Source organism: Amyelois transitella, chromosome 13 (assembly GCF_032362555.1).
Source record: "Amyelois transitella isolate CPQ chromosome 13, ilAmyTran1.1, whole genome shotgun sequence".
Taxonomy (NCBI): domain Eukaryota; kingdom Metazoa; phylum Arthropoda; class Insecta; order Lepidoptera; family Pyralidae; genus Amyelois; species Amyelois transitella.
In genome coordinates this window covers 2,674,379-2,697,842 of record NC_083516.1, presented here as the reverse complement: position 1 = coordinate 2,697,842, position 23,464 = coordinate 2,674,379, and the positions used below count along the sequence as shown (strand labels likewise).

Below are 23,464 nucleotides of genomic sequence, written 5' to 3'. Positions count from 1 at the left end.
ACACTTTTCTATTGAAGAATACATCTTTAAAGAACAATTCCTATTGTAAACTACTCTTACAGTAAAAATTTAACCCTTTAGTCGTTCGAATACCGAATAGTAGAACAAAACGCTTTAATAATACCTTTTTGGTTCGAGTAGCTAAGGTGTAAAATTATTTTTTTATTATGACGAGACAGCGATAGTTTTTCGCGCGATAATAAGAATGTCGTGCGTGCCATGCTACAGATACAGGATTTGTCTTGGATTGGTTGGTCCTCTTTCTGGCATTAGCTCCGGTTAATTACTCACCCCTCTTGGATCAGTCAGGGTTTTACGCGAAGCTACTCCCGTCTGACGTCCACAACCTTCGCATGGAACATAATGTTGCATGAAACATGCAACCTAACATTCTTAAAAAGACTTGCCTTTCTTATTTTATTAAAAGTAAAGCGGACGAAACTATATATTGTAAACATTCTTTGTTTCTCCAAGTGTGTCAGGACCTTAAAAGCAGGTGCTGGTCGCATTAAGGGTGAAATTGATGGCACGTTCTGTTTCCTGTCGTATTACGACCTCTAGTTATTATATTAATTAAATACACATTTCCTCAGTTTATTGCTGTTTACTTACATATAAACAATTACGATGTATAATATATTTGTTTTAACGGTCAGGTGAGGTTGTATTATAAAAGTATTTCATATTTTATTGTATTGATATCTTGAGTCTACCAAGTATTATAAGATTCAAATCTGTGGCATTGTGTAGTAGTTTTAAGATTCCATTCAGATTTGAATCCTAATTTTCTAGGCCGTTGCGGCTACTGAGACTGAGGCAAAATGTCTTAATCATCCGCCTTTCTCTGGAACTGAGGTTAACCCAACGCATAAAGTACAAAAGAGGATGAGACATATGCTGAATAGCCTCGTTGGTAAACTGGAAATGTCTTACCATGTGAAATACGGATAGATGATTTTATGGATTCCGTATTTAGAGATGTAACGAAAATGTTCATGCGTTGTTAAAAAGGTCTCTTTCACAAAATGTCCTCTGGTCGGAAAATGTCTCTTTCGCAGATTGCCGCTTTCGCAAAACGTCGTGCCACAAACTTAGATTTTTCTTTTCCAAATTAATTAATTAAAATAACAAAGTAATTATTATCCCAACTTTTGATGATGACTAATAATTTAGCTTCGAATATTTGTACTTAAAATCTATACACTACCTATACCGATACCTTGGAAAAAATACGTAAAAAAATTATAAAGCCATGCATCAAACCATAAATTTTATGCGTAGAACATTCAGTTATATGGATATTATGTACAAAATACTATACGGCAATCACGTAATCGAAGGTGTATGATGGGTATTATCTTTGCTCGGCAAGAAAGGGTCGAGGCCGTGGTATGGTGATTGTTTTAACACTTAACGATAACTTATATGCTTACTTGCTTCAGTATGTTATTATGTAACATCAATAGATAACTATACCATGACTTATAAGTATGTCTATACTAATATTATAAAGCTGAAGAGTTTTTTTTGTTTTTTTTGAACGCGCTAATCTATGGAAAAAATATTTGTGCTGAAAAGACCATTTATCGAGGAAGGTTTTAAAGTGGAAGGAATAATGGAGAATGTGAAAAAAATCGGGGATAATTATTCATCCTTGAGGGCTTCAATGACGCCCAAAATAACTATTCCGCGCGGACGAAGTCGCGGGCACAGCTAGTGTATATTATAAATATGTTTTATGTGGAAAAAATAATGTTTTATTGCCTCTTTCTCCTGGATTTAGACCCGGTTACATCCTCCCTGCCCTCTCTGCAGAGGAGTCCGCGGGGTGTGCCTTTGGCCATGACCCTAGATTGTGTTAGTCAGGTTTCAAAGAATTTATTATATTTATAGAATTTAAACTTAGTACCAAATTAGCAAGAATATTTTTATTATAAGATACTTTTGTAACATCAATCTTAATTTAAGTTTAGGTGAAGTTAAAAGTCTGCTATGACACTTGCTTAGCAAATGAACTTGCTAAATGTGAATTATATGTACATTAAAAAAATAGCTTTATAAGACTTGCACATACCTACATAATCAAAAAGTAAGGCTACGTTCAGCTTTATGGCTTGATGATGAAATTGAGATTCAAAAATCCGTGTGGTTCCCGGCACCGTTAGAAAAAAGAATAGGACTACTCCTCTCTTTCCCATGGATGTCGTAAAAGGCGACTAAGGGATAGGCTTTTAAACTTGGGATTCTTCTTTTAGGCGACAGGCTACTAACCTGTCACTATTTGAATTTCAATTCTATCATTAAGCCAGTCTTTTTAAGACTGTTGGCTTTGTCTACCCCGCAAGGGATATAGACGTGATTATATGTATGTATGTAGGAGATTCAAAAAGTGAATTCAAGTTTACTAGCTTTTCCCTTGATTGACTTTTACCATTTGCGGTGGAAGAGAAGCATCTAGCACCCGCTATGTTTTCCCTTCTCTACCAGACCAGTATGGGAGACGGGTCATTGACGTAATTTGAATGGAGGTGACAACGTAAGGTATTAAAACGTGAATCTCCCAGTGCATGCATACGAGTGTCTTAAATTAAAAACTTATTTACGACATGCCTAAGCAGAGCCCAACGATACCCGATTTACATGTTGATAACAGTTTTATTCGGCTAACGACCTGTCTGGCCGAACGACTGGCTGCATTTTGTATACATTTGTCACGTCTGTATCCCCAATGGGGGAGACAGAGTCTGTTGTTTTTTGGTACAGAGGCGTCTACGTAAAAAGTGTTAGTTGGTTAGTAGCAAAAGGAATTCTGAAATAACAGGATATAGCCTAAATGGATAATAAAATTAGTCTAGATAATTTTTACTCTGTCTTTCTGTAATGGAAGGAGACGTGATTAAACACGTAAGTATGTGTGCGTGGATTGACTTGGTCCGTATGGTTAGAACGACTACAGTTGCCTATTGCGCTAGATAAAACATCGGTAGGTAATTATATTTTAAATACTTTATTAATGAATAATTCGCTGAAATTCAATATGATTAATGAACAAAAAAGAGAAGATGTTAATAAAGAGAAGGCAGAATATTAATGGAACATGGAAATGAAATTGTTCCATGTTTCATTATGTTAGTGATAGCATGTGTATCTTTAGTTAAATATATTAAACGATAGGTATCAAAATTCATCTCTCCTCTCATGGGTCTACTGGAAGAGATTTCTTTTGAAATAAGTAGCACCTTTGTACTAGAATTACTGTATTAAATGCTCCTGTATAAAATTTTGTGTTCATACATTAATAAATGAAAACTATCTGGAGCTTCCATATAAAAAGGGACAGAGCTATTATACTTCTGGCGTTAGTGTCGTTAGTGTGTCTCTATGACCAAATCAGACGAAGATTTGGTCAAAGAGCGAGAGAACCTAAAAGTTCGACAAACAGAATTAGATCGGAATTCCATACGCCAAAAAATACGCTAAATCACAAAGTATTAATCAAATCAATATTTTATTCAGAAAAAAGGCCTTCGTTAGCACATTTTCACGTCATTTTGCATTTCAATAAAAAAATTTAGATTATATAACTTATATATCAGTATTTCTCAAGCTACAAACAACCTTTATCGCTTAACCTCCTTGAGGCTAGCATCCTCTTCAAGGAACAACGGAACGCTTTTCAAAACGGACATAGAATCTCTTTAAATAAAATAATGAAACGCTCCATAAAACACCCTCCCCTAAAGGGTGCCGGTATTTCACCCAAACAAATCGACCATTGTTAAGAGAAGATTCACCAGCTAAAGAAACTCTTCCAGTATTGATCGCTAAGAAGGGCTTTATATTCTTTTCTCATTATTTCATTTACTCTTTTTTTAAATGTATGTATGTGTTCTATATCAGAGAAATACGCAAACAAGATATCACCTTGGCCGTGTAATAAAATAGGAAGCATATTTAAAGTGTAAATTAGTTAGGAAGACCACGACACAAACAAACGGCCAGAAATTTTCCGCGTCATCAGTTCCAATGACTGCAATGACGGTAAGGACGAGTGAAACAATATGCACGTCTGCATCGATGTCCCAACTAATATTATAAATGTGAGTTTGTTTGTTTGTTGCTTCTTCACGCTTTATCTACTGAACCAATATTCTTGCATTTTAATTTCGCGTATAAATAATTAAGAATCTGGAGAAGGACATTCCGGTGAAACAGTAAATTTCGTGCGATTCGCAAAAAAAAATGTATTCTTTTGCAGGTGACGCTAAATTCGCGCGGGCGAATCTACAGGTAAAGCGAGTGATTCAATAATATTTGGTTATGGAATAAAAAAACCAAAATGTGGGAAAAACAGAAGTCGATAGCTATCTAGGGGTGCGAATAAGAACGTTGGGAGTGGGAAGGCCTAGACGACCGTACCTTGACCGATCGGGGACGTCTCGGCCAAAGGTCAGGTCAAGAGTTCCCGAAACAGACGAGGTTGCATACATCCATCCATATAATTACATCTATATCCCTTGCGGGGAAGACAGAGCCAGCAGTCTTGAAAGACTGATAGGCCACGTTCAGCTATTAAGCTTAATGATAGAATCGAGATTCAAATAGTGACAGGTTGCTAGCCCATCGCCTATAAGAAGAATCCCAAATTAAGAATCCTATCTTTTTTATCCTACGAGCTTGCATGAAGAGAGTTATACATGATAAGTGAACTGATCTTGTAGTAAGAATTATATTACCAGAAATGTATAAATTTAAAAATTACTTATACAACTTTTGTTGTTTTGTTGTTGTTGTAGCTTTAGCTGAAATTAGGCATGTTTGTTCCTTAGAAAGTGTGGGGGAGTACTAAGTGTTGATTCCCAGAAATTCCAACGGAGCTTCTAGAATTACGTGGGTGTGCCTAATTGCGAAAATAGTAATTATATTTTTATATCTGTAAAACCCTACTTAGTTATTTTAAAAATAACCTTTGTTGTTTTCAATTTCCTTTTTTTTTTTAATGTAAATTTACACAATGCTTACAACATATTATACTGTATTTCATTCTTATTTAAAGCAATGGTTGGCACTTTATGGTTCAATAGGGTCCAAATGATAATAAAAACCATAAACCATTACTTAGAATGACAAACGATCGAGATTTTTATGTAACTTTCACATTACGCTGTGCTTCTTTATAAATGACTATAATTATTAAATTTATTTTATGCATAAACGCTGAAAACATGTTTACGACCTTAGATCCAGTTTTTTTATAGGCCCACTAGCAACCCGCCCCGGCTTTGCTCGAGAACGCGACGGATTCTCGTAGAGTGCTCATTTATTGAAGTTTGACGACCTCTTAGTACATAATGAATATAGCGTTAGGTCCCAACTCAAGACGTCCGGCAATCGTTCCCAGCACGCAAATATTTGTCTCTATTTTCATAGAAATTTGTCAGCGATTTCTGTGTTTTTGTGATGCCTATCCTTAAGCTGTAAGTAAAGGGGAATAGAGACACGGGAATACTAGTCATTGGCTCGTTTTTTTGTTGTTTTCCTAGAAAACCCCCAATTTCCCAAAAACTAATATAAAACCAATTGAAACCAATACATTTTCTATGTGGTCACATATCCAAGCCCTTTTTATTTTTTCAATTGCAGGACGAAATTTATATTTTCAGGATAAAATACTATCACAACATTAGTCAACTAATTTCATACATTGACTTACCTCACAATAGCACAATCATCGATTGCTATATTAATAGATAATAATAGTACGCATTGTCCCATACACGCCGACGGAATTTAATCACACACAATTTACACACTGACAATTAACAAAAAATTGCATCAATTTATTATTTTTTGGACTCCGTGACCGTGACACTGCCCTGAGCAACGAGCCTATAAATCACCATAAATAATAAAGAAATACCACGTACAGAAAAGAAGAAAGAAATATACTAGTCGAAAAGGTGAATAGTTCAGGCAACCATTTTTTACGAAAATCAAATGCTACACAAATGCTCAAAAACAAATGGATTACCGATAACGCTTAATATCCCCAAATACCTGCAACTGCAACGCTCTTTGGATCAATCTTGTTTGCGCCCGATTGCATCCAGCGTGTAAAAATACTAGTAAGTAAAGAAACCTCGATTGGAATAAATCCGCCAGTGTACATATTTCTTTTTTCCAAGAATCGCATGAATTCATTTCTTTTTGTGCCATATAGAGTTTACAAACAAACAAAAAATTAAATAGTGCAACAAAATATTTTGTTTCGTTTATCTAAAGCAAACCTTTTAAATCTGAGAAACTTCTAATAGGTAAACTTTTCTTTTATTTTTAAAAGCTATAATAATCTATGATTTAACCTAATATCCCCAAATTCCAGAAACAGTTTTATGGCCATAATAGTGCAGCATAGACAAGAAAGTTTTATTTTTAAATTCCTTTGTAAGTTCGCAAGTAGGCAAGTTGACGCGAGTCATCTTATCATTATACAAAATTTTAGCAAAAACCGTTTAGTGGTTTAAAATGTGTCTGCGGTCTCTCTGTAGAAGCCTAAAAGAAAAGAAGAAAGAATGTAAACTTATATTGTTTAAACAAATGCACAATGAGTCTCATCCCATACATGATATTATGGGAAGATATGAATAAGAAAAAAGTTATTAAATAATTACCTTCGACGAGGGAAAATTAAAAATAAATAATCATAAATACCAAACTGTTCTTTTTACAAACTTTTTGTAAGCATACAATAATGGCTATCCTCCTAAACTCCGCGAGCAGCCCCGAGTACCGGCTGCTCCTGTAGCATAGACAAGAAAATTTGTTTTTAATTATCACAAAAAGATACAGAAGATGCCATCTCCAGACCGAGATGGTCATACGCAGGGCATAGTCTGCACCGCGTATAAAAACGTGGCGATTGACAATACACGGCCAATACAACGTAGGCAGTCGGCAAGTGCGCACTACTGATCATAATTTTGCATTTTTTTACACTTGTGTCAGTGCCTTTAAGATCTAACGCTACAGGACCTGAATTTTCAAGTAAGTATTTTATTTATGAACAATAAAAAAATATTCAATAAATAATCCAATGATGCGTCACTACAACGATTAGTATATTTTTGATGTAACTAGGTATACTATAAACTGATAAAACACATTAAACATATACCAGTAATAATATACAGGTGACTCGGAAGTAAAAAAAATTATTTTAAATAAATTTCTCTTTGGTTCAGCGAAAAGCGCGTAATGAGAATAATCCTAACATAATTATACGATCTTAACAGTAGTTTAAAAATATGTACAAAAAGAATTTAAAATTAATGATGTTCTGTTGAATTCCGAAATAAACTTCTATCTCAAAAGAGATCCCAATGCAAATATTTTTGTTTTTAATAAGGCCTTTTGAAATTTATGCTATTCTAAAACCAATAAGTACAAGTTTTTATTTATACGTTTTATAGCCAACTAGGTAAGTTAATCAAGCTATTGATTAATTGTTTTGATTTAATTAATAAAGCCAAACCCAATCAATCTACAATTAAACTTATTAAAACCATACAAATAATTAGATGTTTTGTTATTATGTATATTGCGAAAATCAATTCAGTACTTTCTTCTGAATATACCTTCACCTTACATATTTATATTTACTTAATTTGTGCCCTCCTTATTTAAACCGTGTCAAAAGAATTCTGTGCCTATAAGTAATAAAGCGACGACAATAAATTCAGACAAAGACAAAGATTTTTATTTGCTGTCCTACATGCTTTGCCGGATGCAGGTGTGCAAATAAAAATGAAAAGAAAATAACTTATACTTGCCAAAACTGCTTACAGCTAAAAAACTATCGATTAATTCGAAACTTTAGGGTTATAAAATATGAATGAATTAAATCCTTAACAAGTTTAAAATAATTTAAACTTGTTAAGTAACATTGTAAAGGTAAGATAAAAATTACGTTTGACGAGCTTGCACGAGAAGATTGGTAGAATGTAGATGAAGCAAAAGACGTATGCAGGGTCGGGGCAAGTTGACAGATTAGTCTAAATAAACCCAAGCGTCATTGAATGCCGTTTATTTAAAAAAATACGAGCCAACAGACGAATGCGACAGGGGATTTTATATAGTGTATTTATATAAGTAGGTAAACCTTAAATTTTAAACTAATTAGCACAAGACTAGGTGACAATGTAACAAGATTATGGGAGTTTTCGGTTGAAAGAGCATGAAACGCACGGTTCATTGGAGTCGGGAGAGTCAACAAGACTGAAATATACGCATCGTTGGCTCTTGATATGTTTACTAATAATACGTTAGAAAATCGCGAATGAAAAGTCATTGGTTTATTTATTTATACTTTGTACAAAATACAATATGTGTGGTACAATAGATGAAATTAAAGCTGCATTATCTAACATTACGGTTTTGGGTTAACATTTGCGTGCGTGATAAAAATATATACTCAAGGTTTGGAGTAAGTTTCATTCATTTTAAAATTTTCTTAAAGAAGAAAAATATAAAGGCATAGTGTGTAACAAATAGGCAAAATTATACAGAAGCAGACTCGTCGCTAAAATTTATCTTAAACTTACTAATGAGCTTAATAAAACAACGATATGAAAACCAAAATAAATTTTGGGTCCTTGGCCAAGAATGCATAGAAAATTTCTTAATATTCTAATGAATATTAAAAAAAAATGCAATAGATATTAAATTTTAATAACGCACAAGGTTCTATTTGATAAATTTAAAGTGCATTGACATAAGAAGATTTGCATGTTAGATCGCACAATTTTTGCCTATGTAACTGAAGAAAATTGAACAATTACTTTACTTTAAAGGTTCTTTTTTATTTCGTATGTCCCTGGATACGCAGGGATAATTTTACCAAGTTCACAAAAAAAATACTTTGTATTATAAATTGGATACCTACAAGCTACAAGTCCTGAAGTTGCAACAAAAATTTTTTTTGAGAAATCTTTATTTCTATTAAAGACCTACAGAATCTTACCGTAATTCAATAGATAATACAATGAGCCAAAATAATTACTTACATTATTTGCGAAATAAATATTTAACATGACTAGAACCTTATCGGTTCTAGTTATTCAATCAATGGGTTGAAATTACTATGGACTACCCACAACAAACAATGCGAAATAAAATTGCATTTATTCAACCTAATTTATGACAATAACGTTGTACAATAGGTATTACTTATTCATTATTTACTACGTCAAAGTCGTAAAAGGCGCTTAAGGGATATGCATATAAACTTGGGATTCTTCTTTTAGGCAATGGGCTAGCCACCTGTCACTATTTAAATCTCAATGCTATTTTTCAGGACTGTCTGTCTGACTGGCTCTGTCTACCCCCCATTGGATGTTGCCATTTGCTAACTTTATATCGGCTATAGAATATCATATTGCCTAACTTTTTCGTCATCTATTTGATACAAGTACCTATATTTATAAAATAAGATCTTCCTCTTATAATTTAATTCCACTATTGTATCGACTTCACAGTTCCCACAAAAAATCTTCAAGTTTATTTCTGGCAATACAATATTTTTAGCTTCTTCGTGGTCGATTGCATCCACCGCGTAAAAATACTAGTGCTACTTATAATACTGATTTCTATGAGTGCTACAAAATAATTTGTTTCTTTTTCCTAAAGGCAATATTTTTTTTAAATACTACATCACACACGGCAAGTCCCCATGCAGTTATTTACTTTACTAGTTATCATTATATTGTAAAGGTGTGTGCTATTTTTGAACAAATAAATTTTATACCCATCTTTCTAAACTGAATCACGTACGAGTAAAGTCAATTGCCGCTTAAATTTTCAGGACAATGGCGTATCGTTTTCCTAATTATCACTTAACAATCCATGAGGAATATTCAATTTATTCTATTCTTCTTAAAAGAATAACGAAAGCATCAAGCGAAACTAACCCGTGTTCAATCAATTTACAAATGGATGTATGAACAATACTGTTACAATGGAATTTGAATGTAATATAATTGATATGTGCACGAGTTTCAATTTCATACAAAACTGTATGAAAATATTAGCTGGTGCCAGAGACTTTGTCCGCCTTATATATCTTTAAATTTTAACTTGTGTTATTCCAATTTCTATGCTATATTACTGCAAATTTTCATGAATATCTGTTTAGTAGTTTTTGCGTCAAAAGTGCTTAACACAGACTGACACATCCTTACAAACTTTCGCATGTAATATTCTGTAGCATGCGGTTATTTGAAATGGGACATTTAGTTAGTGTGCACGGTGCTTTAATAGAGATTCCCGCAAATGAAAATTTTTATTTGATATTTTTGGAAAGCTTAATAATAATCACTTTACGTGTTTATGTAAGATATAGTGACAAGACTTGAAGGCCACGTTTAGCTAATGGCTTGATGATGGAATTGTCATTCAGAAAAAGCGATATATTTTAACTTTGCAATAGTAAGTCAATCGAGAAGAAAGTCTTATAAACTAGATAGGCATCTTCTTTTTTTTAAGTTGGGCTAGAATTTTTCTTTGTAATAAGGCTAGCATACCAGTATAGTGAATGTATTTCAATCTCAATCCTTCACGTCGAAACGACGAAACGTCAAACTGAACCCTAAAAATGGGTATAAAAAATATTTTTAACAAAGTACCTAGGTCTAGCGTATGACCCCGATGGGTGAATGAAGCGAAACTAAACTGCGATAAAAAAAATGTAAATCCATTGAATTGTAAACCCGGCCGTGATAAAGAAAAACTCAATGATATGACAGAAAATAAAACATATAAAAATCATCTAATTTGTCTCCATGTTTTCGATTAGGCAGACTGGGCCAAAAGATCCCAAATAATAATGTTATAAAAGAAAATTTAATTAAAAGATAATGTATTTGGAAAAAAAAACAATTTGATTTATTAACACATAGGTTTATTACTCTCGTGCGCATGAACCAAATATGGTTACAATTCGCACATATTCCTTTACTGTATTTAATGACGTTAATGACGTATGTACACAAAATTATAACGCAAAACATTTTCGATACACGTGACAACCGTAAACCAAGATGTTAAGGTGAATATAAATCGAAAATTTATTGAAATTAAGAACATATATATCACTATATCAATCTTTGCTCGTCGCCCTATACCTACATGTAGAATTATTCATAGCACTAACCAACGTAGAGTAGAAATATTACTGGTGAATTGTTTTGTAAGTAGAATACCTTGATTAATAGTATTTTTGCAAAGATTTTTTCTGTAGACATTATTAAGCTGTGCTGTGATGTACCCCTAGCATATAATTAAATTTAAATTCTCCCAATTCAAGAATCAATTAAAGTTTACCAAAAAAAAAACTCACACGTTATGAATTTATTTTTATATTTACTAAAATAAAAAAAAAGACTGATAATCACGAACAATCCACCATACAAAGATTATTAGCCAAACAAATAAACCTAGCATTTGTCTTGTTTCCTCGACATTTCTGACAGACAAACAACTTTTAGTCTATAAAAATCACTGTCAGGCCGCAAAAAAAGCTTGAAACGAGCCAACAAACCTCATCCAAGGTGACTTGCCGCGTCAATTAACCAACATAATGATAACGATTGCCACGGATCATGGATATTTAGTCGACAATAGTGTAAAGACGAATACGTAATTTTGAAGTAGCAAGGTCATGGACCATGTCAATGTAACGAATGTAAATGACCACTCAAATCTGGGATTTATGAGTTGGTTGGAATATCAATCAGAAGAGGCATACCTATATGTAAATAATCCTGGCTCGCTGTTGCTGAGAATTGTTTACATAAGATGAAAATAAAAGTATAATTCAAGGCTCAAAAGAAATATGGTTAATTATTCAAATTTCTTTTGAGCCAAAGAAAACTTATTCCGATGAAAATCAAAGAAAATGCAAAAATTTTTAACACATCTTTTAACAAATACATAAATGGAGAAACTGACAATTAATTTCCCTCTTATGTAGACTAGTATCAATAGAAAACTAAAAAAAAAAACATACAGTTCGCATATTTAAATTATTATTGAGTCACAAAGCCAACTATCATTTCAAATATTTGCCGACAAGAATCGGAAACCTACAATCAACATCAAATATATTTGTTGACATATAAACGAAGACGGGTTGTGCCGTTAGTCTGTGTGTGCGTCCGCTGGCATTGACCCGGCACTGGAGGTGCTTCGACACTGAGGAAGCCATTGATATGACTATTTTTTTACAATTAATTTGCCTTTGTGTAAATTATGAGAACCTCGCATTTTAATAAGATTACGCCTTAATCCCTAAACGGGCTCAACAGAGCTTTAAGTAGTTTACACAGACTAAGAGTACCTTTAGGCAAATTTCTTTTTCGGTAAAACGAATCTAATAAATATTTCGATAATCCCAGTAATTTACAAACGCCTGTAATAAATTTTTAATGGATTTTTATTCAGGAAAATACAGAAAATCCGGCTTTCTTTTTTCTCTTATATAGATATATACATAGATATGGATAAGCCGAACAAAAAAGGCCCAGGATTATTTTTGAATAGGCCATAGAAATTGGAGTAACTAATATCAGGTGCAATCACAAACACATACATGCCCACGAATTGATAAAGGTTCTACGTCTCACAATCTAAGGCTATATTTATCTATCAGAGATAAGAGTACCTACCTAGTATTTTGGGAAATCATCGGTATACTGTCTAGATTTCAAAACATACCTGTACATCTGTATGTTGCAAGTTGCTTGATAATGACAAATACGAAATTTGCTTATCTCCTTTGGAATGTCGATTGTAATTAATATAAATCGAATACATCCTTTAAATGTCGGTACTTATTTCCTAACTTCTCTGTAGAGTCTGTAATGCTTACGACAGAATTATAAAACATAATAAATTTATAGAAATTTATTTATTGATTCTTTAATTTGTTCCATTCATAGAATGGGAATTACACCCATTTTTGTGGGCCATTTTTAAATAAAATAAACTTGTCGACGTCATTACTTTTACTCAGGGTAGGCAAATAAGTATAATGATTATTAGAACTTTATTAACTTTGTACCTATCATAAAGGAATTTGAAGGGAGTGCACTATATTATTGCCTTCTCTTCGGGGTCTTTCTATTCGATCGTTTCTTGTTTTAATTTCACCTAGTTAGTGTTGAATATGTTAAGATATTTTTTTTTGTTCCGCACGAACCACGACCTTAGCCCTGGTAGTTAGTAGTAATGGTTCCGGGTTGGTAGAAACTACTAATACTACCTATCAATGGAAGCTTTTCGGTTTAGGGTACTTTTGATTGACCTTTCACCAGTACAATTATCATGCAGAATATTACACAGCAGAGCCATAATAATATTTATCGTGAATATAAGTAAATTAATGATTTATGGCTGCAATAGTGTCGTAACCCTACCGAGGAACCTACATTATACTTATGATAGGCGATAATGTCTATAATAAAGACTTACTTAATATTTTTGAGCTGTATAAAGTGTAGAAGTGCTTCTAAGTAGGCAAATAAAATTAGCCTTTGAACCTAAATGGGACCATTAAAATTAGTTTGTATGACTTTAAATATTAATATGCAGACTTTGCCGACCCTTCCGGGAAAGAGGTTTGATCATAAAAAGCATAAGCTCTTTATGATAATGACTGCGTCATAAAGATAACATGAAACTGCTTCATAATTATTGCGACTGCACAAGACGAAGCTACGAACACAAATGACTTCACGATCGAATACTCTTAAATAAACCTCTATAAATGGCGATTCGAAATCGATTAATGATTGATCGATAGGCCCGACAGTTGGACACACGCAGAATCGAAGGCGCACAATAGGGTCGATTGTGGTCCCAATCCCAACGTGTCGACAGTGAATCGTGGGTCGGACGTTGCACAACCGACCCACAACACGAATAACGGGTTTCGACATAAATGCAAGAGCATACAGCTCTGAGCTGACAATGATTAACTGTAGTTATGAGCCCTAATCATTTTTTTTTCAACTAGTTGTCTAAAAAAAGTGCATGAAGATCGTGGCAGTTGCCACAAAAAAACCTTATTGTTTTGAAAAAAAAAAATATTGGCGCGCAATTTAAAATGACTAACGGCAAACAGAATCAGTCTCCTCTCTTAACGACACATACGACAAAATAATAACTACATTTTACTAAGAGAGTACCCAAACAAAAGTGCCCTTTACAAGGAGGGTTACTTCAAAATTATAATTAATATGAAGCAAAAACTAAAAAGCTGAAATGCTTGAAACTTTACAGTAAAACAGCTATTGGATACGGATAAAAACAAGAAAGACGCAAGAAAAATAACTCACGCCCCAATATTGACGAAAAGATTACGACTTACGCTGAAAACTGTTTAATAGAAAGTGGGTAACCTAGGAAAAATCTAGAACAGTTTTTGTAAGAAATATTATAAAAACATGACTGTACAAAGAGGTTACTCAGGTAAATATAATTAACGTGAAGTGTTTGATCACAGATAAAATATTATTACTTTTTGATTTGACGGGAATTGAATCACACCTCGGCATTGTTACTTAACATGTTTCAGCGCAACAAATTTCAATAAAAAAACGAATTATTTTCGTACAGCATTCTTTCTAGATACATTATGTCTATAAGGGCTTAGTATTTTCCATATAAATGACTACTTACGAACATCGGATATCCACAACGTCCAATATATAGTAATAAACGATAGTAATGGCGCAAGAAATGTAAATTAATTTTATTAAGAAACGTTGGATTCTAACGGAGAAAGCCAAACTAGTTTGGGAATTTTGAAATGGTTTGATGGCATAGGAATCCGGGATGGCGGAAAGAATATGGTTATAGTGTGACCACAGAACCTACCATATTACTCGAAGAACACTGGTTATTCTACATTATATGTGTAAAGGTCACAAACCACTGAACGCCTGACATACCAAATAGATATATGGTTATTCTCGAAACCAATGCCAGAGAAAAAATTTCTCCGATTTAACCCTTAAAAATGCGATAGTACCTACAACATTTTTTTGAATACAAAAGTTCTTAAAGCTAATGTTTTCGTAACTTTATTTCGCTGAGTTGCCGAAGAAGATTTTGTGAATAGCTATACTTTGAAAATCTGTCGACTAAACATTTGCCTGCAATATATTTAAGAGAAAATACAATTACAATATTAAGTATCATGTCACAAACATAAAAATAAATAGGTACTAACTTACCTTCAACTGGTTGGCTCTGTCTACCCCGCAATGGATATAGACGTGATTGATTATATGTATGTATGTACTTACTTTAAAACCAAACATATGTTATTTTAGTACTATTCTATACCAGCTCATTTACTTAAAGTTAGCAATACCTGTACAATAAAAGTAGGTATGTTGAAATGACTTATTATCGCACCATTGTTTAATTTATCGGATTTATACGAACTATCGTTTATATTTAGTTTCGATATTTGATTATATTGTTCATATGTGAAATACAAGACGTGTGTGTGTTTGTTAATCTACCACGCGAAAACTACTAAACGGATGTATGTGAAGAATATAACCCGAAGATAGGGATTCATCGGTCAATATTATCAACACTAGTCCGTTTAAAATAAACCTACAAATAAAACACAATATGACTCATACATCTCATTATTTCAATCACAAAACTCGTTGTTTTAAATAAATTTGTATACAATAATGGGAAAAACCATTGGGTTTCAAGTAAATGTACAGTGTTTCTTATGTTTTGTGCTTCCAAGCAAGCAGAAGCACAGATGTATGTATTTTGTTTTTATTTTAAATAAGATCCTCACAGAAATAATGCACTAAAGAGAAGGTCAAAACTGTGTTTATAACTAACAGAATAACATAACTTTTTTAAGGTATCCATTTTCTACATAGAGCGACACTAAGAAACGCAGCACGCGTTCTTAACTTCTAAGATAAATAATTCATTACATTATAGTATAAAAGTAGGCAGAGACATCTTTCGACTATCGAGGTCAACTAAAATAACATACACCCATACATGTAATCACGTCTGTAACCATTGCGGGGTAGACAGAGCCAACAGTCTTGAAAGGACTTATAGGCCACATTCAGCTATTTGGCTGAATTATAGAATTGAGATTCAAAATGTGTCCTATCCCTTAGTCGCCTTTAACGACATGTATGGGATCATGGTGTTTTTTTGTTTCTTTTTTTTGTTCATTTGCAATGTTAGTGAGTTAATTTTCTCTAGATAAATAGGTAGATGATGAATATCCTACTTCCTACTACTATTATAAATGCGAAAGTTTGTATGGATGTATGGATGTTTGTTACTCTTTCACGCAAAAACTACTGAACCGATTACCATGAAATTTGGTATGTAGGTAGCTGAAGACCCAGAATAACACATAGGCTACTTTTTATCCCAGAGTTCCCGCGGGATTGATAGGGTTTCCATGCGGACGAAGTCGCGGGCGGCCTCTAGTACATACATATAAGCAAGTTAATGATTTAGATAAATGTAATGCTGTACTTACGTATTAATATTATGATGCGCATGAGCATTACAAAAGGTCCTTGTAACGTTTCGTTGTTAGAACGTGGGAATTATCTTCTCAACCACGACATGTTAATTAAAATAAAAAAAAAGTATACTTACGGATAGAACCTCCTTCGAGTCATATAGTTGATAAAAAAATCTACCTATAATCATTGTGAACTTCGTGCAAATACTCTTTTATACGCAGACTCTGGGCTCCTCTAAGGAGGGTGCCGTCATAGCCGTTGCCTTTGAAGCTCAAGGTCCGCTAAGGACAGCATGTAAATCAAACTTACATGCTGAATTTTTTTTTTTATAATTCTCAATAAACAGAAGGAGCTAATTTACAAACGCAAAACTATATTATTTTGACGTTTGTACCAATTAGTTCACAATATTACTAAAATATGCAATAATTTACATTGTGTTTGAATAAATTAACATCGGAATAGCAAATTATGTCAATTCATTCATATTTTACTAAATAACAAATTTTTGATTATATTTACAAAGCTAATGATGAACGTCTAACAAAGAAGCTAGGACATTCTTAAATTCCGTAGCAAAGCAAATGCAAATCCATAGTATCTGCCTATCCCTTTATAGGTAAAGTACGAGAAATGATATAAGTACTTCATTTTCTGAGGGACATTTCGTCAATCAAAAAATCTGGCCTGCGGGCGACTTGTCAACTTTTGTTTTGTGGATCGAATCATGGATAACAAGCATTGCCGAATAATTAAATGATGAAGGAAATGAAAAGATCACCTCCTTAAAGTCAGTTAAAAGGATAAACGTCACTGCCTTCGGCGTTCTCAGTTTTAAATACATTATACTTTTTCAATGATAGATCACGGTATATTACTTCAACCGCAGGTTTCCGACCCGGCCCTTTCTTTTGGCATAGCCGGACATTTTACCTCTTTCCTATAAAATTTAACCTCACCAGCGCAGCGTAAACTCAACAGAACTAATGAATAGTAACCAAACAAGTATTCAATATTGAAAATGATAGTGATCTTCAATTTTACAAAACAAAGAAATTATAGAGGTAAGTATATCTACCGTATCGTAATACAACAATCTTTCCTTTCCGCATCCTCACCTCTCGGGAGAGGAGTTCGGAGTATCCTAGTCCCTAGTACAACAATTACTTGGTACAAACTAGCTTTAGCTTTTGGCTACGAAATGTGGATGAACCAAACACAGCAGGAATAGTCAAGTAGGAAGATGTAGTCTCTTTTAAGAAGCCTACCTGCCTGATTTATTGATTCTCAAAAATATAACTTCTTTACGTTCAATATTTTATGCCGTCACGCTCGAGTAGGGCGGACACACACGAGAAATTATGTGTGTTTCGTAAAAACGTTCGGCCGACCGTAACACAGATTTTTGTGATTGAACCATGTTGCAATATGCTGACAATAATAGATAGACCACCGATTGACAAGGTCCTGACGTTAGACCGATTTAGAAATTGACATCAATAAAAGTACAATATTGTACTGATTTAATAATGAAATAATGTTTCGTAACAATACGTGAAAGCTTTGATAAAATTATGAAATTTATTGTAAAGAGCAAAAAGGTTTGAAATTATTACTGGAAAATATCTAACTGAAGAAGTTAAAGAAAGCAACAGGGGAGGAGTTAATAAAATGAGATAAACAAGCGATGGACGAACTCACAATCACAATCGATATTTGCTATCAACAAACTCACAAAAAGCCAAAACCCAACACCTGAAGCCGTTTACCCTGTGAGAGGTAAACGCAACAATACAAACAATCAAAACTGTTCTAATTATAGTGATATCAATCACACTTTCCAAATACAATTCAATAAAATTGTGTAAGAATGCATACAAAGTGTTGACTATGAAGGAGGGTCGGTTGCCGGCAAATTTTTTCATTGACGCAATCAGGCATGCGCTGGTTCAATTGGAAGATTGCCCCCAGTGTGGGAAGATACAATCCTTGCCCTCCGCGAGGATATCCTTCCAGAAAATAGCTGGAGAACAATCGCGTAAATGAGGTAGCTAATGGTCAAAACGAAAAACAACTTGATAACGCTGTTTCAATTTAGCTAATACTTGGTTATATTGCTAAATTTGGGTCAGGTCAAAAGAATTATGATCGATCCTTAAGATTGTAACTGTTATCTCGACGGTTTTAATTAGCCGCCAAATATAAGAGAATATTTAACAAATGAACGACATGAGCATAGTTTAAATTTTAATACAAATACCTAGACCAAAAGCAGACCGCGTTGCCGAAAGGCCAATAAGTTTTTGCTTAGATTAGTTACTCGAAAACCAAGGTGTAAAGGATTGATTGATCGACACACTCTAAAAAAGACAAAATTATGTTTTGATAAAAAAGTTAATAATAATATTAAAGTATATATAGATTCTGTCTGGTAAAAGTCACGATTTTTTCATAAACGGTTATAAACTTAAAGGCCAAATGATAAGATTTACACCTTGAGATCAACAGTGTCATATCCCTATAACTTTTACAAAATCACGATAAACAAGCCAAGTAACAAGAACGTACGCAATAAATCTAACAACAAAATAAAAAACATTTAAGAATAATGTTGCTTAAAAACTAAGGCTGGACCACAGAAACGCATTGCTCATAAATATTGAATTAAAATTTAAAATTGCTGCCAAAAAGTTAATTGGTTGCAAGGCAACGACCCAAAGATTCAGTAATGGAAGGAACCAGTTTGCAAAGCTTAACTTCTTTTTTTTTCGATCGAACTTTCGATTTCTGACATACTAAAACATTGACCATTTATATAAAGATGGTGTAGAACATTAAAATTAACATAGGTTGTCTAGAAAACTAACATAAGTACAAGATTTAACTTATTTTACACCGCCAACGACATGAAAATCTTCGTAAATCACTGACTTATTAACTTATTTGTAGTTTAAATAGCTTGGCAACAACAAACTATATGAATTTAGGCTTTCGCGTTGCATTTAGAAATAATACAGGTATTATTACCACTCGCTCGGTGACCACGGATCATTGTAACATGATTCGAAACGTCCAAGATAAAATAAAGGTAAGTTACGTGCGCCTTTAATACCTGCATTATTTATAAATTAAATGCAGGTCCATCGCAAGAGCAATGACCCATAATCGCGATCATTCAGCCAAGATTGCACGACTAAGAGAAAAAAGTATATGCATCATTATTTACTTAAACAAGAAAAGTAACTGAAAAAGATGCCCCGAAATACTTCTGTGGAGGGTGTAATCGGGAACACGCAGATGAGAGAGTAATTGAAAAAGGTGCATCATTCCTGAATCTGGTATTTTATAAAAATCAGCCCTTATCATGAAATCGAAAATAATACACCAAGACACAGAAAAGGCTGCATCTGAAGTTTAATATATTGCCGCGCGTCACAAAAGGGCTGAAATAAATGAAAAACAAAAGCCGACCGATAATATGAAGTAAGGACAGGACGTAACAACGGGTTACGAAGACCGCAGGTTACGAAACCGGCTCCCATTGCCCATTATATTACAAGCCGAGTCTCGACAGCATAAAAATAAAGCTGAACTGAAACATCCTATTACGGATGATAAAAACCCCGCTTCGAGGCACCGAGTTTTTCTAAAGAATATTACAGATGGGATGCGCTTGACCTGATGTGAGTTCAGTGCTCTAATAAATAGTCTGTATACCCTTTTGTATGTTTATTATTACATATAAACTCGATTGGCAGTTTGATGCAAATTCACTGGCATGACAATAGTTATTTCTTATTGCAAAATAGTTTATTCTGTTAGGTGCATATTATATTTTAGACCTTGTCTCGAAATGCAATCAAATCATTAAGTACCGGCCTATTGAATAATTGTTCGTTTTTCTTTAAAGCCATGAGAATAAAACCTTGAATGGTCATCAATCATTCACAATTCGGAAGACAATATTATAATTTCGTTTAAATTGATACAAACAAAATTGAAACCAATTTCAATAGTGTTTTATAACAAGAAGATAACAAAATAATCTCATTGGGTACTACCAAAATTATATAAACAAGAAACGCGAGAGAATTAAGAATTTATAAACAAGACGCGTGAGAGTGATTCATAAAGAGGCTTATTGCATTTGAGTCGTTGATTGAATTCAATGAGCGAATTGATATTCAGTAACGTAGTCAGTGTCCGGATCATCTATATGACTGACGCAGTTCGCATCCTGTTGCACGCGGTAGGAAGTCCAGTCTATCGTAAACGAATTCATAACTAGATTTGCAAAATTAACTAAGTTTACAATCACCTGCATAAATAAGATAAATCGGCCCTTGATCTGATAAGTCTCACGTAAGTGGATAAAAACAATTCTCGTACATGCTTAAACTGCAAAAGTAAAATTATACAGTAACGCAGTGCCGTAATGAATTTCATATTCACGATTAAAAAAATTGTTTAGGGTGCATCCTACATATAGGTAATTTGTTCGTGCAGCATGAGTATGGGTACTCCAAAGATTCGCAATTATAGTGAAGAAAATAACGATGTAAACAGAAATAGGCTTTAAATCAAACTAATAAGGTGATTACATCGTTACAACCACTTTCAGTGTACTAGCTCAAGAAATCACGATCCATTAATGTTTATAACACGTAATTACGACGATGTACAGAAGGTTATTTTAAGATCATTACCAACGCCGAAGGCAGTGTCTATTAGCGGATCGGCGCCAGACCGCATTCCAACAGGACCTGGGATATAGACTTAATGTCCCACCTAGTCTATTCTATAAATAGACCTTGTGCAAGGTATTGGACCTTGCTAATAAATGTAAAATAGATGAGATAGTTGACTGCCAGGAAAAAATACAAATTACATCCCGTCAGCAACATGAGAACATAAATGCGCACATGGATACATACATGAATGAAGATAAGATCGCCATGAACGTTCTCGATAGAAAGCTATTTTATATAACCCACTTTCACAAATAGTTTACATCCTATTTACCAACAATTTATATCGAATAGTGCCTAGGTACTTATGCCCCGACACAATGCATCAGACCCTTAGATGATTCAGTCTTAATTGGAAAATTGCTGTGAAACGTTAAAGCCGGTCGGCGCGTAACATTGGCCTTACCATACTCACGACTTGTAAACGTGCATCGAGATCCACAATAATTTTCGCAACTATTATTTCGACTAACCACTAATTGCGAATTTTTCTTTCTTTACAGGATGAAGGTCCTATTATTATGCCTGGCATTTGCTGCTGTGAGTTTGGCAATGCCTGTGGCTGAAGAAAGCCCAAAGGCCCCCGCAGTAGTTGCTGATCCTAAAGTCGATGATGCGCAAGTTAAAGCTGCAGCACCTGCTGTAGAAGAATCGAAAAAGGAAACAGAAGTGAAGAAAGATGAACCAAAAGAACCAGAGGCTCCAGCAAAGAGTGCTGTAGTAGAACCAAAGAAAGAAGAGCCAAAATTAGATATTGTCCCCGAGAAACCAGCCGAAAAAGCTCCAGAAGGCAAATCTGCAGTTGCTGATGTTAAACCCGAAGCCGAAGCTGAAAAACCTAAGCCTGAAGAAAAACGAGAAGAACCTGAAAAGAAATCAGCTGATGAGACTCCTGCTGTGGTCAAAGAAGTAAAGAAAGACGCGGAACCTAAACCTGAAAATATTGATGTTGTAAGTGCGGCAAATTCAAACGCTGCCATTGCTGATGAAGTTATGGATCCCGCTTCTATCATTCCAACACCAGAAAAGAAAATAGATTTGCCTGTCGCAAAAAGTGTGGACCCTGTTGCTGTTTCTTCAGAAAAGAAAGAAGAAATCCCAGCACCTAGCCAGCCCGAAAAAGAAAAGAAAGCCGAGGTTAAGACAGATAAACCTGCAGAGTCTCCCGTAGTACCAGAAGCACCTGCACAACCAAAGTCCGCCGACGCTGCAGTAGACGCTGACAGCCTGCGAGTTATTCGTGACACAGTCGATGACAAACCCAAAGCAGAGGAGCCTAAGAAGGAAGCAGAAAAGAAAGAATCCGAAAATAAGGAAGTTGAAAAGAAGGAAAAATCCGATGCACCTAAAGACGCTGCAAAGCCAGAAGTTAAATCAGACGAGCCATCAAAGGAGACTCAACTTAGTGATCCAGTTCCCAGTGAAAAATCCGCCGCTGTTCCCAGTGACAAGCCAGAGGCTAAGGCCAGCGAGGTCGCCGCCAAAGTAGAGGAGCCTGCAAAGGACGCTCCTGCCAAAGAGTCAGCAGTACAGGCGGACGCGCCTAAGCCCGAGGCGAAGCCCGAAGACAAAGATAAGCCCCGTGAATCCAAAGAAAGTTCAGAGGAGAGCAGTGACGAGAGTAACTCTTCGGAGAGTTCAGAGTCTACGGACAAGAAGGATAGCGAGCCTGCTCCTAAGTCTTAGATATGTAAGACTGGGGCGCGGAGCGGCGGGCCTGTGTCGATGGTCCTCGACACGCGCCCGCCGCGCGCATTCCGCCCGCGCCTTCTAGTGTATGTGATTCTTCGTGAGTGTGCGATGGGAGTCGCCAGGGCGTCTTCCCGGTTCCCTAGAATACCTAGAGACTTAACAGATAGCGAATCGAAAATTACCTGCGTTGTAATTATTATTTCTCAAAGTAAATTATCGAATTTCCGTTAGGTATATGCTATAAGTAATAAAATATGTTTTTTAAAAATTTGTTTTCATTACTAGCTTCCGTATAAAATAAAGTTTCTTTGAAAATCTTTTAAGTAGAGAGCTTGGTCAGAAAATTTGGCTTTAATAGAACTCCCGTAATTAATAATTTACAAGAGTAAGCCTTTGTTCAAAAGCTAGTATGTATTTCCATCCTTCAGTGCAACACCAATC

The 23,464-nt window shown here is 34.6% G+C and overlaps 2 protein-coding genes across 2 annotated transcripts in view; one reads left to right on the top strand and one right to left on the bottom strand.

Annotated features, from left to right (window-relative positions):
- The window catches only part of LOC106138307 (serine/threonine-protein kinase S6KL), a 64,331-nt gene that overhangs the window by 17,840 nt on the left and 23,027 nt on the right, over positions 1-23,464 (bottom strand). The gene's annotated exons all lie outside the window — the stretch shown is intronic.
- LOC106138308 (neurofilament heavy polypeptide) lies at positions 6,912-23,291 on the top strand. The gene is made up of 2 exons (XM_013339428.2): positions 6,912-7,044; positions 21,835-23,291. The coding sequence occupies exon 2, from the start codon at positions 21,836-21,838 to the stop codon at positions 23,015-23,017; it is 1,182 nt and encodes a 393-aa protein (XP_013194882.2). The 5' UTR covers positions 6,912-7,044; position 21,835; the 3' UTR covers positions 23,018-23,291.